Source organism: Callionymus lyra, chromosome 17, assembly GCF_982586985.1.
Source record: "Callionymus lyra chromosome 17, fCalLyr1.hap1.1, whole genome shotgun sequence".
Classification (NCBI taxonomy): Eukaryota; Metazoa; Chordata; class Actinopteri; order Syngnathiformes; family Callionymidae; genus Callionymus; species Callionymus lyra.
In genome coordinates, this window is record NC_141834.1 from 23,039,461 (window position 1) to 23,059,283 (window position 19,823).

Sequence of the window (19,823 nt, forward strand, 5' to 3'; positions counted from 1 at the left end):
GAGTCATAAAGGAGTCGTAAAGGAGTCATGGAGGAGTCATGAAGGAGTCGTAAAGGAGTCATGGAGGAGTCATGAAGGAGTCGTGGAGGAGTCATGAAGGAGTCGTAAAGGAGTCATGGAGGAGTCATAAAGGAGTCATGAAGGAGTCGTGGAGGAGTCGTAAATGAGTCATGAAGGATTATCGAGGAGTCTTGGAGGAGTCGTGGAGGAGTCGTGAAGGAGTCGTAAAGGAGTCATGGAGGAGTCATAAAGGAGTCATGAAGGAGTTATCGAGGAGTCATGGAGGAGTCGTGGAGGAGTTGTGGAGGAGTCGTAAAGGAGTCATGGAGGAGTCATAAAGGAGTCATGAAGGAGTCGTGGAGGAGTCATGGAGGAGTCATGGAGGAGTCATGGAGGAGTCGTGGAGGAATCATTGAGGAGTCATAAAGGAGTCATGAAGGAGCAGCAGGAGCAGCAGGAGACAGATCGGGTGATAATGAGGACGAGGAGGTGCGAAGAGGAGACTCCACTCATGAATGAATCCTTGGATGTAAATCCGATCCAACAGCTTTAATTAGATCAACTGTTAGTAACTGTTATCAGTTCAACTGATAAGACTGTGAGGGTCGAGGGTTCGATTCCCTCCTCGAACCAACAACCATTAGTGGATGTTAATGAAGGAAGAGAATCTCAGTGTCAACGTGTAACAACTGCAGAGGAGGAGGAGGAGGAGGAGGAGGAGGAGGAGGAGGAGGAGGAGGAGGAGGAGGAGGAGGAGGAGGAGGAGGAGGAGGAGGAGGAGAAGAGGAGGGAGCGAGGGAGGAAGGAAGGAAGTTGAGGGACACCCTGGACAGGAGGCCAGTCTTCATTATTGTATCTTCAATAACATTCGTGTCTTGTTTACAATACGACAGTAAAATCTGACGAACAGAAGAAGAAGTTGATGATTCCAGTCTCGACACGTTCACAGCTGAGACCAGACGCTCCGACCAATCACAGGCCTCCTCCTCCTCCTCCTCCTCCTCCTCCTCCTCCTCCTTCTCCTCCTCCTTCTCCTCCTCCTCCTCCTCCATCCTCCTCCTCCTCCTCCTCCTCCTCCTTCTCCTCCTCCTCCTCCTCCTCCTCCTCCTCCTCCTCCTCCTCCTCATTCTCCTCTTCTTCTTCCTCCTCCTCCTCCTCTTCCTCCTCCTCTTCTTCTTCTTCCTCCTCCTCCTCCTCCTCCTCCTCCTCCTCCTCCTCCTCTTCTTCTTCCTCCTCCTCCTCCTCCTCTTCCTCCTCCTCTTCTTCTTCCTCCTCCTCCTCCTCCTCCTCCTCCTCCTCCTCCTCCTCCTCCTCCTCCTACTCGTCTTCCTCCACCTCCTCCGTCTCCTTCTCTTCCTCCTCCTCCTCCTCCATCCTCCTCTTCCTCCTCCTCCTCCATGCCTGCTGACGTCCTGTTCCTGGACCAGTACCAACGGACCTTCTGCTCCGGCCCGGCTGGACCTCTGCGGGGGGAGGGGCGAGCGGCAGGACGGCAACATGTCCAAACGGTCCTTTAAACGTGTCAAAAAGACGCCGCAGCGAGAGGAAGCTGCTCGCGGAGCGGAACCAATGGTTGGAGCTCAAGGTCAAACGTCGCCTTTTCAGGACCAGGTCAAGGTCAAAAGTCGTCTTTTCAGGACCAGGTCAAGGTCACGGAGAAGTACTTGTGATTGAATCTGCTTTTTAAATGAATGAATACAAATCGAATAACAATAAAATACATTCTTACAAAGTGTGTTTCCTCATCAAAACACTGCAAGTATATATATATACATATATATATATATATATGTATATATATATATATACTTATTATTTACTATTTGTTTCACGGATTTTCTTGTGATATCGCTGTACTAGAATTAATATTTATGTTTTAACATGTATATATATTTACACATGTACTAAACATCCATAATAAACATTATGTTGCGAGTACATTACAAAATGAATGAAGTAAAATTTAAAAAAAAGTATTCAAAGAAGTGACTTGTATATTATATATCAAACCTTCCTCGTTCATGTACTTTTAATGTTGCTTTAAAGACTGAAGCAGTATTTTAAGTTGTACTAAATGTCTTTTGATACCAAATATTTAAATGACATGTATTTGTTTTTATTACATGTTATTTGTAGAATATATATATAATTATTTTTCAAAAAAGGAAGAAAACAATAAATAAACCTCAGAATGAAACGTATGAAGTGGTTCTTTGTGGAAATAATGTTTTCATTTGTGCGTGTGTGTATGAAGGAGGAAGTTGTGTGTGTGTGTGTGTGTGTGTGTGTGTGTGTGTGTGTGTGTGTGTGTATGTGTGTGTGTGTGTGCGTATGAGTGTGTGTGTGTGCGTATGAGTGTGTGTTGAAAGTGTGTCACTTCCCACTTTCTTATGACTCACAATTTTCACCGTCAAATATCACTTATTTAGTTTTTCATGTTCATAATATTCTCCTCACACACACACACACACACACACACACACACACACACACACACACACACACACACACACACACACACACACACACACACACACACACACACACACACACACACACACACACACATTTGTGTCCAGGTGTCCAGGAGTGTTTTCTCCTCACACACACACACACACACACACACACACACACACACACACACACACACACACACACATTTGTGTCCAGGTGAGCAGGAGTGTATTCTCCACACACACACACACACACACACATTTGTGTCCAGGTGAGCAGGAGTGTATTCTCCTCACACACACACACACACACACATTTGTGTCCAGGTGAGAAGGAGTGTATTCTCCACACACACACACACACACACACACACACACACACACACACACACACACACACACACACACACACACACACACACACACACACACACACACACACACACACACACACACACACATTTGTGTCCAGGTGAGCAGGAGTGTATTCTCCTCACACACACACACACACACACATTTGTGTCCAGGTGAGCAGGAGTGTATTCTCCACACACACACACACACACACACACACATTTGTGTCCAGGTGAGCAGGAGTGTATTCTCCACACACACACACACACACACACACATTTGTTTGATTGTTTACTTGTGAGTCGTGAACCCGTTTCTTTAATCCTTTCACTGTCTTTCTCATGCAAAGCTGAGTTTCATGGAGGCTCGTCTGGTGATTGACGAGCTGTCAATCACACATCAACTCTCTCAGCCGGTCTCGGCTTCTTTGCACTTCACAGGAAACCAACCCAGGAGGAAACTTCACGTGTTTATTGGGAGAACAAACTTTCAAAGCCTGAAGAAAACATTGTTATCTTAGACGCAGAACTTCCTTCAGATTCTCTCATCAAACCATAAACTTTCTCACTTTGAATCTTAATTCATTGAACTGTGAGTGATTTTTTTTTTAGCATCAATGCTAACAGTTCAAGTACCTTTTTTGTTTTCTTTTGCTAACACTCTAGCATGTTCAACAAGCTGTTACAGTTACAGTTACAGTTACAGTTACAGTTACAGTTACAGTTACAGTTACAGTTACAGTTACAGTAACAGTAACAGTAACAGTAACAGTAACAGTAACAGTAACAGTTACAGTTACAGTAACTGTAACTGTAACTGTTACGATATGGGTAACTGTAACTGTAACTGTAACTGTAACTGTAACTGTTACTGTTACTGTTACTGTAACTGTAACTGTTACTGTTACTGTTACTGTTACCATTATCGTTATCGTTGTCCATATCGTTACAGTTACAGTAACAGTAACAGTAACTGTAACTGTTACTGTTACTGTTACTGTTACTGTTACTCTTACTGTTACTGTAACTGTAACTGTAACTGTTACTGTTACTGTTACTGTTACTGTTACTGTTACTGTAACTGTAACTGTAACTGTAACTGTTACTGTTACTGTTACTATAACTGTAACTGTAACTGTAACTGTAACTGTAACTGTAACTGTTACTGTTACTGTTACTGTAACTGTAACTGTTACTGTTACTGTAACTGTAACTGTAACTGTAACTGTAACTGTAACGTCAACGATAACGATAACGGTAATGGTAACGGTAACTGAAACTGAAACTGAAACTGAAACTGAAACTATACTGATAACGATAACGATAACGATAACGATAACGATAACGATAACTGTTACTGTTACTGTTACTGTTACTGTGAATGTAACTGTCAAATTTTGCAGGTTAAACTCTTACATCGGTCGTCAAGTCGTCATTGTTTTTTTCAGCTTGTTTTCTTTGAACATCAAAAGACCTTGATGGTAACTAGTTAGCAAAGTTGTTAGCATCGCAACATCCAATTAACTTAGCTTAGCAACAAGTTTAGTTTGAAGTTGAACCAAAACCTGCTGACAACGTCTGGAAATGATTTTATGTTTTCAGTCTTGGACTGAAGAGACTTTTTTCTCTTTCATCTTATTATCTTTTGCTCATAGTTTTACTTTTTCTGTAAGTTTCTGCGTAATTGTCGACCTTTATAATCTCTGTTCCTTATCTTATCTTAAACAAACATCTTTTCACAACATCAACCTTAAATCATTTTGATTCGGTGAATAATGTTGATAAAAATCTACACTTTTGTCATGTTTAACACAAACGCAACAACAACAATCACCTGAAATATTGATAAAAAAGTAATGTTTATTGTCAACAGGGTTCACTTCACTATCTGTTGACGTGTGACTTCACTCAAACCTGAACGGGAGCCAAGGTCTGTGATGAGAAAGCGAGCAGGAGAAGCGGTGGTTCCTGACAAAAGCCGAGGAGGATCTCCCGCCCTCTCCCTCCCTCAGGATCTGATAACAGGCTGATAGCAGCGTCTGTGGCCACAAGTCCGTCATGAGCCGAGGATCTCACTGAGGATCTCACTGAGGATCTCACCGAGGATCTCACCGAGGATCTCACTGAGGATCTCACAGAGGATCTCACAGAGGATCTCACAGAGGATCTCACAGAGAATCTCACCGAGGATCTCACCGAAGATCTCACAGAGAATCTCACCGAGGATCTCACCGAGGATCTCACCGAGGATCTCACAGAGGATCTCACAGAGGATCTCACAGAGGATCTCACAGAGAATCTCACTGAGGATCTCACTGAGGATCTCACCGAGGATCTCACTAGTGACTCTCAGGTCCCCATCATCTCCAGCAGCTCCGGTGAGTCCTTGTGTTTGTCATGAATAGTTATTCAAGCGTCATGTTGGAAGAATAATTGCCTGGAATCTCCAGAGGACGAGGATCAGAAGCTTTTTCTTTGGACAACAAGACAGAAGATCCTCGTTAAACCATCCATAGAATCTCATGTTGACACGTGTTTGAAGTTACATTTGTGGCTAAAATCTTACCGTCGTCGTCGCTTTAAAGAATAATTCTCTGTTATCTCTCTCATTACATCAAGTTTACCTTTTAATTTTGATCATTTCTTTTGAATAAATCTCTTTAATATAACAATACTAACATGTTTATCATTATTTATGAATAACCAATACTAATGTTTCACCTATATTTCCTTTTAGCTTCAAATAAAAAGCAAATAATAGTAAATTCAATTTTAATTAATGGAAAAAACAACGAGATTTTATCAATAAAAGTAAAAAACGGATTTATTATGGAAACAATCAATTAATTAAAACAACGCAATTTTAAGAACACATATGATAAAAGCGTGTTCGCATCCAAATAAAGAGCAAAAGATAAATACAGTTGCCAAAATTGCGAGTAAAATTTTATCCAAATGTAACTCAAAACAATCGTTATTCTGTAATCGTGTGTTTCCCAATAACAAATACCGCAAATGTTGAAGATTTTTGCACATTTTAAACGTGTCTTAAATATAGTTTTAATTATATTTTGTCTGATTCCGATAAAACTACATAAAGAAAATAGATGATTTAATTCAATTATTGTGGCGTAAAGAAAAGTAAGTAAGTAATTTGTAAAAGAGTTTTTATCATGAGGGTATTTTTCATGTCACTTTTCACTTTTAATTTCCCTCAAAAGGGAACTTGTGTGTTCGACACACACACCCCGACACACACTCTTATCTTCACACCATCGTTGACGAAACGTGTTGTTGACCCGCAGACGCGCGCGCGGAGGGAGGAGTCCAGGGCAGACCCGGGACCCTTAAGAGACCCGGACCCGAGCCCCGCACGGGAGTCATGCTCGGAGGTGACGCGGACAGCAGCGGCTTCTCCGCCAAAGACCCCGCGGATGAGTCCAGCAAGTCTCCGGTCCTGGAGGACCAGGCCTCCGGCAGGTACCCGGAGCCGCCCGAGCGCTATTACGCGCCCGCCAAGCAGAGCCCGGAGAACCCGTGCTCGTTCGTGCCCTACACGCCCGCCTACAGCCCGCCCGGCCCGGCCAGGTATCCTGCGTCTCTGCGGCTGAGCTCCGTGCTTCCTCCGGGCGGCTTCTCTCCTCCCGCCGCCCGGGGTCACTTCAGCCCGGCCTACCAGATCCCGAGCCCCGGGTGTCTGTACCCGCAGTACAGCAGCTCAGGCCCGGCTCTGGGCGCCGGCATGAGGGCCCAGGTCTACCTGTGCAACCGGCCTCTGTGGCTGAAGTTCCACCGACACCAGACCGAGATGATCATCACCAAGCAGGGCAGGTGAGTTTCTGTGGAAACTTTATTGAAACAACGAGAACTGACACGAACGGATAAAGTATTTTTTACTGCTTATATATTTTTTATTTATACCAGATTGTCGCTTATATTTTCCGATATATTCTTTAATTTATAAACTGTTGTATTTGTATCCTTTTCTTTGCACAGTATAGTATCTATTAGTAAGTAAGTTAGTAATTTGTATTTATAAAGCGCTTTTCCTGTATTTTTATATTTTATCTTCCATTTTAACGATGTTGTGGTTTTGTATTCGTCTTAGCATTTTATAAAAATGCTTCTATTTCGTTTCTCATTAGTGTATTTTTATATGAATCCGAGAACAATATTGTATTTTTCATTTTTCTTAACACAATTTTGTATTTTTCTATTGTGTATATTTCATTTTAAAATATTGTATTTTTATATTTCATCTTAAATTCTCGCGATGTTGTGGTTTTGTATTTTCCTTAGCACTTTATAAAATGTTTCTCTTTTTCTATTTAGTTTCTCATTAGTGTATTTTTATATTTATCCGAGCACAATATTGTATTTTTCCATTTTATATCTTTCCTTCCACAATATATAGTATTTTTTTATTTTTCTTAACACAAGTTTGTAGTTTTCTGTTTCATATCTTTTATTTTAAGATATTGTATTTTTGTATATATATATTGTAATTTAGTTGTTTTGTATTTTAGATAATTATATTTTTTCTATTGTGTACATTCATTTTTTTAAATATTGTAGTTTTGTATTTTTCTTGGCACATTATAATATTTTTCTATTGTGTTTCTTTCATTTTCCAATATTGTATTTATTGTTTTTTTTCTATGTTATATCTTTCCTTTGACAATATTGTATTTATCTTAGATATTGTGTTTTTCATATTGAAACATCTTAAGACGTTTTTATTTGTTCAGGCTTTTCCTTAATTCTCTGAACTCCTGTGTTGTTCTCAGTTTTATCTTGATCTTTAAAGTATATACTTTATTGAATATTGTTTTGATTGTTAAAGCGCTTTGTGACCCTGGTCTGGAAAACGACTATATAAATAAATATTACTTACTTACTTACAATGAATTTTCCTCTGAAGTCAATCATGTGAGATCATTAAAGATCATTAAAGATCATTAAAGTTCTTATCTTTCTTCCAGGCGCATGTTTCCGTTCCTCAGCTTCAACCTGGCCGGCCTCAGCCTCACCTCTCAGTACAACGTGTTCGTGGAGGTGGTTCTGGCCGACCCAAACCACTGGAGGTTCCAGGGCGGCAAGTGGGTCACGTGTGGGAAGGCGGACAACAACAGTCAAGGTGAGGCGACGGTTCTATTGTTGTCAGATCTTGATCTAACATCATCTTCTGCTCCTCAGGGAACAAGATCTACGTTCACCCAGAGTCTCCCAACACCGGCGCTCACTGGATGAGACAAGAAATCTCCTTCAGTAAACTCAAGCTCACCAACAACAAGGGAACGAACCCGACGTCCTCGCAGGTCAGTTCAGGTCCAGAGACAAACGTTTTAATGATGGATTTAAGATAAATTAAGACAAACTTTTTGCTTTTTGTTTTTCCTTCTCATCGCCACGAGTGAGAAAACAAAGAAAAATAACAAAAAATTAATAATAAATCAATTAATAACAGCACTAGACATTATTTTTAAATCAAATATATATTTCTTTACATGTCACTCCATATTTGTAGCTTTAAAAACAACAATTAAAAATGTTCACTTACACAATTCTTATTTTATTTTATAATATAACATGTTTATTTAAATATTTTAATATAATATGTAGATTTATAAAGATATATTTTTACGAACACATTAGGAAAACTGTGTAAAGTGTAAAGTAAATTATAAATATATATAAAATAGTATAAAAATGTCCAGTTACATGTAACACAACTCCCGTATTTTAAGATATATTATTATAAAGATATATTTTTAAGTTAAAAAAAACGTTTTACTAACACATTCATTAGCTTTAACAGAGAGTAATAATTATAAAAATGTATACATCAATGAAATATATTTATAAATGTGAATAAATATGATTTTTAAATCCTTGATTTTGTATTTGGACAAAAAAAACAACTATATTAATAATTGTTTAATTAATAATTGTGTTCAATATTATTATATTATCATCTGGAGCTGATTTTAAGAATGAAACAGATTTTTGAAAAGATTTTAAAAAACAACAACTGAATCATTAAATAATAAAAGTCCATGTTATTTCTAAATGAATGAAGTCTGCAGTGATGTATTTGTTGATGTGTGTGAAACATGTGATAAAACTATAATACTGTGTGCAGATGATCGTACTGCAGTCGCTGCACAAGTACCAGCCGAGGCTTCATATCGTGGAAGTGAACGACGACGACAGTCTGGACGCCGTGGAAGCAAAGACTCAGAGTTTCACCTTCCATGAGACGCAGTTCATCGCCGTCACCGCCTATCAGAACACTGACGTGAGAACATCTTTGATAGTTTTTAAATACCTGTTCTATATATTACTATCAGAACACTGACGTGAGAACATCGTTTACAGTTTTTTAAATACCTGGTCTATATATTACTATCAGAACACTGACGTGAGAACATCGTTGATAGTTTTTAAATACCTGTTCTATATATTACTATCAGAACACTGACGTGAGAACATCGTTGATAGTTTTTAAAATACCTGTTCTATATATTACTATCAGAACACTGACGTGAGAACATCGTTTACAGTTTTTTAAATACCTGTTCTATATATTACTATCAGAACACTGACGTGAGAACATCGTTGATAGTTTTTAAATACCTGTTCTATATATTACTATCAGAACACTGACGTGAGAACATCGTTGATAGTTTTTAAATACCTGTTCTATATATTACTATCAGAACACTGACGTGAGAACATCGTTGATAGTTTTTAAATACCTGTTCCATATATTACTATCAGAACACTGACGTGAGAACATCGTTGATAGTTTTTAAATACCTGTTCCATATATTACTATCAGAACACTGACGTGAGAACATCGTTGATAGTTTTTAAATACCTGTTCTATATATTACTATCAGAACACTGACGTGAGAACATCGTTGATAGTTTTTAAATACCTGTTCTATATATTACTATCAGAACACTGACGTGAGAACATCGTTGATAGTTTTTAAATACCTGTTCTATATATTACTATCAGAACACTGACGTGAGAACATCGTTGATAGTTTTTAAATACCTGTTCTATATATTACTATCAGAACACTGACGTGAGAACATCGTTGATAGTTTTTTAAATACCTGTTCTATATATTACTATCAGAACACTGACGTGAGAACATCGTTGATAGTTTTTTAAATACCTGTTCTATATATTACTATCAGAACACTGACGTGAGAACATCGTTGATAGTTTTTAAATACCTGTTCTATATATTACTATCAGAACACTGACGTGAGAACATCGTTGATAGTTTTTAAATACCTGTTCTATATATTACTATCAGAACACTGACGTGAGAACATCGTTGATAGTTTTTAAATACCTGTTCTATATATTACTATCAGAACACTGACGTGAGAACATCGTTGATAGTTTTTAAATACCTGTTCTATATATTACTATCAGAACACTGACGTGAGAACATCGTTGATAGTTTTTAAATACCTGTTCTATATATTACTATCAGAACACTGACGTGAGAACATCGTTGATAGTTTTTAAATACCTGGTCTATATATTACTATCAGAACACTGACGTGAGAACATCGTTGATAGTTTTTAAATACATGTTCTATATATTACTATCAGAACACTGACGTGAGAACATCGTTGATAGTTTTTAAATACCTGTTCTATATATTACTATCAGAACACTGACGTGAGAACGTCGTTGATAGTTTTTAAATACCTGTTCTATATATTACTATCAGAACACTGACGTGAGAACATCGTTGATAGTTTTTAAATACCTGTTCTATATATTACTATCAGAACACTGACGTGAGAACATCGTTGATAGTTTTTAAAATACCTGTTCTATATATTACTATCAGAACACTGACGTGAGAACATCGTTGATAGTTTTTAAATACCTGTTCTATATATTACTATCAGAACACTGACGTGAGAACATCGTTGATAGTTTTTAAATACCTGGTCTATATATTACTATCAGAACACTGACGTGAGAACATCGTTGATAGTTTTTTAAATACCTGTTCTATATATTACTATCAGAACACTGACGTGAGAACATCGTTTACAGTTTTTAAATAACTGTTCTATATATTACTATCAGAACACTGACGTGAGAACATCGTTTACAGTTTTTAAATACCTGTTCTATATATTACTATCAGAACACTGACGTGAGAACATCGTTGATAGTTTTTAAATACCTGTTCTATATATTACTATCAGAACACTGACGTGAGAACATCGTTGATAGTTTTTAAATACCTGGTCTATATATTACTATCAGAACACTGACGTGAGAACATCATTTACAGTTTTTTAAATACCTGTTCCATATATTACTATCAGAACACTGACGTGAGAACATCATTTACAGTTTTTTAAATATCTGTTCCATATATTACTATCAGAACACTGACGTGAGAACATCATTTACAGTTTTTTAAATACCTGTCCTATATATTACTATCAGAACACTGACGTGAGAACATCATTTACAGTTTTTTAAATACCTGTTCCATATATTACTATCAGAACACTGACGTGAGAACATCATTTACAGTTTTTTAAATACCTGTTCCATATATTACTATCAGAACACTGACGTGAGAACATCATTTACAGTTTTTTAAATACCTGTTCTATATATTACTATCAGAACACTGACGTGAGAACATCGTTGATAGTTTTTTAAATACCTGTTCTATATATTACTATCAGAACACTGACGTGAGAACATCTCGTTCACAGTTTTTTAAATACCTGTTCTATATATTACTATCAGAACACTGACGTGAGAACATCGTTGATAGTTTTTTAAATACCTGTTCTATATATTACTATCAGAACACTGACGTGAGAACATCGTTTACAGCTTTTAAAATACCTGTTTTATATATTACTATCAGAACACTGACGTGAGAGCATCGTTTACAGCTTTTTAAAATACCTGTTCTATATATTACTATCAGAACACTGACGTGAGAACATCGTTTACAGTTTTTAAATACCTGTTTTATATATTACTATCAGAACACTGACGTGAGAACATCGTTTACACTTTTTAAATACCTGTTCTATATATTACTATCAGAACACTGACGTGAAAACATCGTTTACAGCTTTTTAAATACCTGTTCCACATATTACTATCAGAACACTGACGTGAAAACATCGTTTACAGCTTTTAAAATACCTGTTTTATATATTACTATCAGAACACTGACGTGAGAACATCGTTTACAGCTTTTTAAAATACCTGTTCTATATATTACTATCAGAACACTGACGTGAGAACATCGTTTACAGTTTTTAAATACCTGTTTTATATATTACTATCAGAACACTGACGTGAGAACATCGTTTACAGTTTTTTAAATACCTGTTCCACATATTACTATCAGAACACTGACGTGAAAACATCGTTTACAGCTTTTAAAATACCTGTTTTATATATTACTATCACAACACTGACGTGAGAACATCGTTTACAGTTTTTTAAATACCTGTTCCACATATTACTATCAGAACACTGACGTGAAAACATCGTTTACAGCTTTTAAAATACCTGTTTTATATATTACTATCAGAACACTGACGTGAGAACATCGTTTACAGCTTTTTAAAATACCTGTTCTATATATTACTATCAGAACACTGACGTGAGAACATCGTTTACAGTTCTTAAATACCTGTTTTATATATTACTATCAGAACACTGACGTGAGAACATCGTTTACACTTTTTAAATACCTGTTCCATATATTACTATCAGAACACTGACGTGAAAACATCGTTCACAGTTTTTTAAATACCTGTTTTATATATTACTATCAGAACACTGACGTGAGAATATTGTTTACAGTTTTTAAAATACCTGTTCTATATATTACTATCAGAACACTGACGTGAGAACATCGTTTACAGTTTTTAAAATACCTGTTCTATATATTACTATCAGAACACTGACCTGAGAACATCGATTACAGTTTTTAAAATACCTGTTCTATATATTACTATCAGAACACTGACGTGAGAACATCGTTTACAGTTTTTAAATACCTGTTCTATATATTACTATCACAACACTGACGTGAGAACATCGTTTACACTTTTTAAATACCTGTTCTATATATTACTATCAGAACACTGACGTGAAAACATCGTTTACAGCTTTTTAAATACCTGTTCTATATATTACTATCAGAACACTGACGTGAGAACATCGTTTACAGTTTTTTAAATACCTGTTCTATATATTACTATCAGAACACTGACGTGAGAACATCGTTTACAGCTTTTAAATACCTGTTCTATATATTACTATCAGAACACTGACGTGAGAACATCATTTACAGTTTTTTAAATACCTGTTCTATATATTACTATCAGAACACTGACGTGAGAACATCATTTACAGTTTTTTAAATACCTGTTCTATATATTACTATCAGAACACTGACGTGAGAACATCGTTTACAGTTTTTTAAATACCTGTTCTATATATTACTATCAGAACACTGACGTGAGAACATCATTTACAGTTTTTTAAATACCTGTTTTAAATATTACTATCAGAACACTGATGTGAGAACATCGTTTACAGTTTTTAAATACCTGTTTTATATATTACTATCAGAACACTGACGTGAGAACATCGTTTACACTTTTTAAATACCTGTTCTATATATTACTATCAGAACACTGACGTGAGAACATCATTTACAGTTTTTTAAATACCTGTTCTATATATTACTATCAGAACACTGACGTGAGAACATCGTTTACAGTTTTTTAAATACCTGTTCTATATATTACTATCAGAACACTGACGTGAGAACATCATTTACAGTTTTTTAAATACCTGTTCTATATATTACTATCAGAACACTGACGTGAGAACATCATTTACAGTTTTTTAAATACCTGTTCTATATATTACTATCAGAACACTGACGTGAGAACATCGTTTACAGTTTTTTAAATACCTGTTCTATATATTACTATCAGAACACTGACGTGAGAACATCGTTTACAGTTTTTTAAATACCTGGTCTATATATTACTATCAGAACACTGACGTGAGAACATCGTTTACAGTTTTTTAAATACCTGTTCTATATATTACTATCAGAACACTGACGTGAGAACATCGTTTACAGCTTTTTAAATACCTGTTCTATATATTACTATCAGAACACTGACGTGAGAACATCGTTTACAGTTTTTTAAATACCTGTTCTATATATTACTATCAGAACACTGACGTGAGAACATCGTTTACAGTTTTTTAAATACCTGTTCTATATATTACTATCAGAACACTGACGTGAGAACATCGTTCACGGTTTTTAAAAGACGGCATTAGCTCAACGATGAACCTTTTTTATATCTAAATAAAATAGGAAGTAGAACAAAAGACCCCAAACTTGTTTGTAGCGCGACCTCTTGCTATAATAACATAAAACATAAAAGTAATTTGATGATAAAAGTATTTTCTGTTTCACTTGTTTTCACTAGTTTTTATTTATATTTAATGTTTAAATTATATTTATTGTTTTTATATTTTATATTTGATGTTAATCTTCTTGTCTTCAGATCACTCAACTGTATAAATAATAATGTTATATATATTTTATATTTAATATTAAATCTCCTCAGATCACTCAACTGTATAAATAATAATAAATGTTGTTTATATTTAATATTAAATATTAAATCTCCTCAGATCACTCAACTGTATAAATAATAATGTTATATATATTTAATATTTAATAATAAATCTTCTTGTGTTCAGATCACTCAACTGTATAAATAATAATGTTATATATATTTAATATTATATCTCCTCAGATCACTCAACTGTATAAATAATAATGTTATATATATTGAATATTTAATATTAAATCTCCTCAGATCACTCAACTGTATAAATAATAATGTTATATATATTTAATCTTATATCTCCTCAGATCACTCAACTGTATAAATAATAATGTTATATATATTTAATATTAAATCTCCTCAGATCACTCAACTGTATAAATAATAATGTTATATATATTTAATATTAAATCTCCTCAGATCACTCAACTGTATAAATAATAATGTTATATATATTTAATATTAAATCTCCTCAGATCACTCAACTGTATAAATAATAATGTTATATATATTTAATATTAAATCTCCTCAGATCACTCAACTGTATAAATAATAATGTTATATATATTTAATATTATATCTCCTCAGATCACTCAACTGTATAAATAATAATGTTATATATATTTAATATTAAATCTCCTCAGATCACTCAACTGTATAAATAATAATGTTATATATATTTAATATTAAATCTCCTCAGATCACTCAACTGTATAAATAATAATGTTATATATATTTAATATTAAATCTCCTCAGATCACTCAACTGTATAAATAATAATGTTATATATATTTAATATTAAATCTCCTCAGATCACTCAACTGTATAAATAATAATGTTATATATATTTAATATTAAATCTCCTCAGATCACTCAACTGTATAAATAATAATGTTATATATATTTAATATTAAATCTCCTCAGATCACTCAACTGTATAAATAATAATGTTATATATATTTAATATTATATCTCCTCAGATCACTCAACTGTATAAATAATAATGTTATATATATTTAATATTAAATCTCCTCAGATCACTCAACTGTATAAATAATAATGTTATATATATTGAATATTAAATCTCCTCAGATCACTCAACTGTACAAATAATAATGTTATATATATTTAATATTAAATCTCCTCAGATCACTCAACTGTATAAATAATAATGTTATATATATTTAATATTAAATCTCCTCAGATCACTCAACTGAAGATCGACCACAATCCGTTCGCCAAAGGCTTCCGAGACAACTACGACTCGTAAGTGTTTCTTCTTCTCTCCTCGACCTCCGACCTCCGACCTCATTAACCAGCTCTGCTTCCAGGATGTACACGGGCCCCGAGAGCGAGCGCCTCACGCCGTCGCCCACCGACTCGCCGCGCTCGCACCAGATCGTCCCCGGGGCCCGCTATGCCATGCAGCCCCTGTTCCAGGACCCTCTGGTCAGCAGCCTCCCTCAGAGGTTCTACGGCGGCGAGCGCGCCGTCCCTCAGACCGCCGGCGACGAGGCGGCGTCGCAGCGCTGGCTGGTGACCAACGGGGGCGCCGGCGCCAAGCTGGACCTGATGCCCTACGAGGGCGACTACTCCGGCTCGCTGCTCCCTTACGGCATCAAGTCCCTGTCCACGTCGCACGCCCTGGGCTACTACCCCGACCCGTCCTTCGCCGGCATGTCCGCGGGCTGGGGGTCCAGGGCCTACCAGAGGAAGGTGGCCCCGGGGCTCCCCTGGTCCCCGAGGCCCACGGCGGGGTTCCCGGAGGACAAGCTGAAGTCCCAGCTGGAGGAGGAGGTGACCGGCGGTCTGGCGTCCAGCTGGACCGACCTCCAGTCCACGGGTCCAGCCCTGGACAAGGAGGTCTACGGGGGGTCCTGCAAGAGGAGGCGCTCGTCTCTGGCCCCCGAGGACTCGCTGGTGGACATCAAGCGCGAGGACTTGGCCCCCTACAAAGACCCGACCCCGTCCAAGGGCATGTTGACCTACTACCCGTTCTACCACTGAAGCCCCGGAGCCTCGAGTGACTCGATGTGTTGATGATGGTGATCGTGATCGTGTTCTTCAAACCTTCGCCGCTGTTTACAGAGTATTTATTGACATGATGTGTATATAAGCAGCTTTTATTAAAACATGAGTGTTTACTGAGTCCTCGTTCATGTGTCACAACTTCATAAAGTATACGAAACTATCCATACACTTAAATACCATCTTCTTTCACAATACCAAACGTTATTTTTTCATTTTATTTTTCATCATAGTTGTTTATGTTTTATATTTTAAATAAAGTGTGTATAAAAAAAATAATTGCCATCATTTTTTTTACAATAACCATGAATATGTTTGCAGCCTTTGTTCATATTTATGTTGCGATTAAACTTCCAGCCTCTAGATGGCAGCAGTCGTTACGTCCTCTGCAGCTGAAGGAAGAATGATGACTGAGGTCGAGAGGATACAGTGAGTCCAGCAGCTTTTAAAGCTGATGTTTGGACATATTTTGGTTTAAAAACAAATGAAAGCAGTTATGACTTCGTCAAGAGTCATGTGGTCTGTAAATACTACAACACCAGAGTCAAGTACTGGACAATACTACACATATATCCTTGTTACTACACTATCACAACACCAGAGTCAAGTACTGGACAATACTACACATATATACTTGTTACTACACTATCACAACACCAGAGTCAAGTACTGGACAATACTACACATATATACTTGTTACTACACTATCACAACACCAGAGTCAAGTACTGGACAATACTACACATATATACTTGTTACTACACTATCACAACACCAGAGTCAAGTACTGGACAATACTACACATATATACTTGTTACTACACTATCACAACACCAGAGTCAAGTACTGGACAATACTACACATATATACATGTTACTATACTATCACAACACCAGAGTCAAGTACTGGACAATACTACACATATTTACTTGTTACTATACTATCACAACACCAGAGTCAAGTACTGGACAATACTACACATATATACTTGTTACTATACTATCACAACACCAGAGTCAAGTACTGGACAATACTACACATAAATACTTGTTACTACACTATCACAACACCAGAGTCAAGTACTGGACAATACTACACATATATACTTGTTACTATACTATCACAACACCAGAGTCAAGTACTGGACAATACTACACATATATACTTGTTACTATACTATCACAACACCAGAGTCAAGTACTGGACAATACTACACATATATACTTGTTACTATACTATCACAACACCAGAGTCAAGTACTGGACAATACTACACATATATACTTGTTACTACACTATCACAACACCAGAGTCAAGTACTGGACAATACTACACATATATACTTGTTACTACACTATCACAACACCAGAGTCAAGTACTGGACAATACTACACATATATACTTGTTACTATACTATCACAACACCAGAGTCAAGTACTGGACAATACTACACATATATACTTGTTACTATACTATCACAACACCAGAGTCAAGTACTGGACAATACTACACATATATACTTGTTACTACACTATCACAACACCAGAGTCAAGTACTGGACAATACTACACATATATACTTGTTACTACACTATCACAACACCAGAGTCAAGTACTGGACAATACTACACATATATACTTGTTACTACACTATAATAACACCAGAGTCAAGTACTGGACAATACTACACATATATACTTGTTACTACACTATCACAACACCAGAGTCAAGTACTGGACAATTCTACACATATATACTTGTTACTACACTATCACAACACCAGAGTCAAGTACTGGACAATACTACACATATATACTTGTTACTACACTATCACAACACCAGAGTCAAGTACTGGACAATACTACACATATATACTTGTTACTACACTATCACAACACCAGAGTCAAGTACTGGACAATACTACACATATATACTTGTTACTACACTATCACAACACCAGAGTCAAGTACTGGACAATACTACACATATATACTTGTTACTACAATATCACAACACCAGAGTCAAGTACTGGACAATACTACACATATATACTTGTTACTATACTATCACAACACCAGAGTCAAGTACTGGACAATACTACACATATATACTTGTTACTATACTATCACAACACCAGAGTCAAGTACTGGACAATACTACACATATATACTTGTTACTATACTATCACAACACCAGAGTCAAGTACTGGACAATACTACACATATATACTTGTTACTACACTATCACAACACCAGAGTCAAGTACTGGACAATACTACACATATATACTTGTTACTACACTATCACAACACCAGAGTCAAGTACTGGACAATACTACACATATATACTTTTTACTATACTATCACAACACCAGAGTCAAGTACTGGACAATACTACACATATATACTTTTTACTATACTATCACAACACCAGAGTCAAGTACTGGACAATACTACACATATATACTTGTTACTATACTATCACAACACCAGAGTCAAGTACTGGACAATACTACACATATATACTTGTTACTACACTATCACAACACCAGAGTCAAGTACTGGACAATACTACACATATATACTTGTTACTACACTATCACAACACCAGAGTCAAGTACTGGACAATACTACACATATATACTTGTTACTACACTATCACAACACCAGAGTCAAGTACTGGACAATTCTACACATATATACTTGTTACTACACTATCACAACACCAGAGTCAAGTACTGGACAATACTACACATATATACTTGTTACTACACTATCACAACACCAGAGTCAAGTACTGGACAATACTACACATATATACTTGTTACTACACTATCACAACACCAGAGTCAAGTACTGGACAATACTACACATATATACTTGTTACTACACTATCACAACACCAGAGTCAAGTACTGGACAATACTACACATATATACTTGTTACTACAATATCACAACACCAGAGTCAAGTACTGGACAATACTACACATATATACTTGTTACTACACTATCACAACACCAGAGTCAAGTACTGGACAATACTACACATATATACTTGTTACTACACTATCACTATATATTGTATCGTGATTGGTATCAACAAGTTCTTGACAATACACACTTTAATAACACACGTACTATTCCACAAGTACATGAGACAAAATATATTAACTGTCATGTCTGACTGTTGAAATATTAGTGATAAAGATACTTATTTTCTAGACTCACAGTACATCATATTATTATTATATTTAAGCCAATCATGTTCCTCATTATAAGTAAGTTTAATATCAGAAACTAAAGTT

The 19,823-nt window shown here is 36.2% G+C and overlaps 1 protein-coding gene across 1 annotated transcript; it reads left to right on the top strand.

Moving 5' to 3' along the window:
• The first annotated feature begins 6,188 nt into the window (after nucleotides 1-6,188).
• Nucleotides 6,189-16,499, top strand: eomesb (eomesodermin homolog b). Its single transcript, XM_087812396.1, has 6 exons — nucleotides 6,189-6,637; nucleotides 7,789-7,943; nucleotides 8,003-8,124; nucleotides 8,949-9,104; nucleotides 15,697-15,758; nucleotides 15,824-16,499. Exons 1-6 carry the CDS (start codon nucleotides 6,189-6,191, stop codon nucleotides 16,497-16,499), a joined length of 1,620 nt encoding a protein of 539 aa, XP_087668522.1.
• Nucleotides 16,500-19,823: the final 3,324 nt, after the last annotated feature.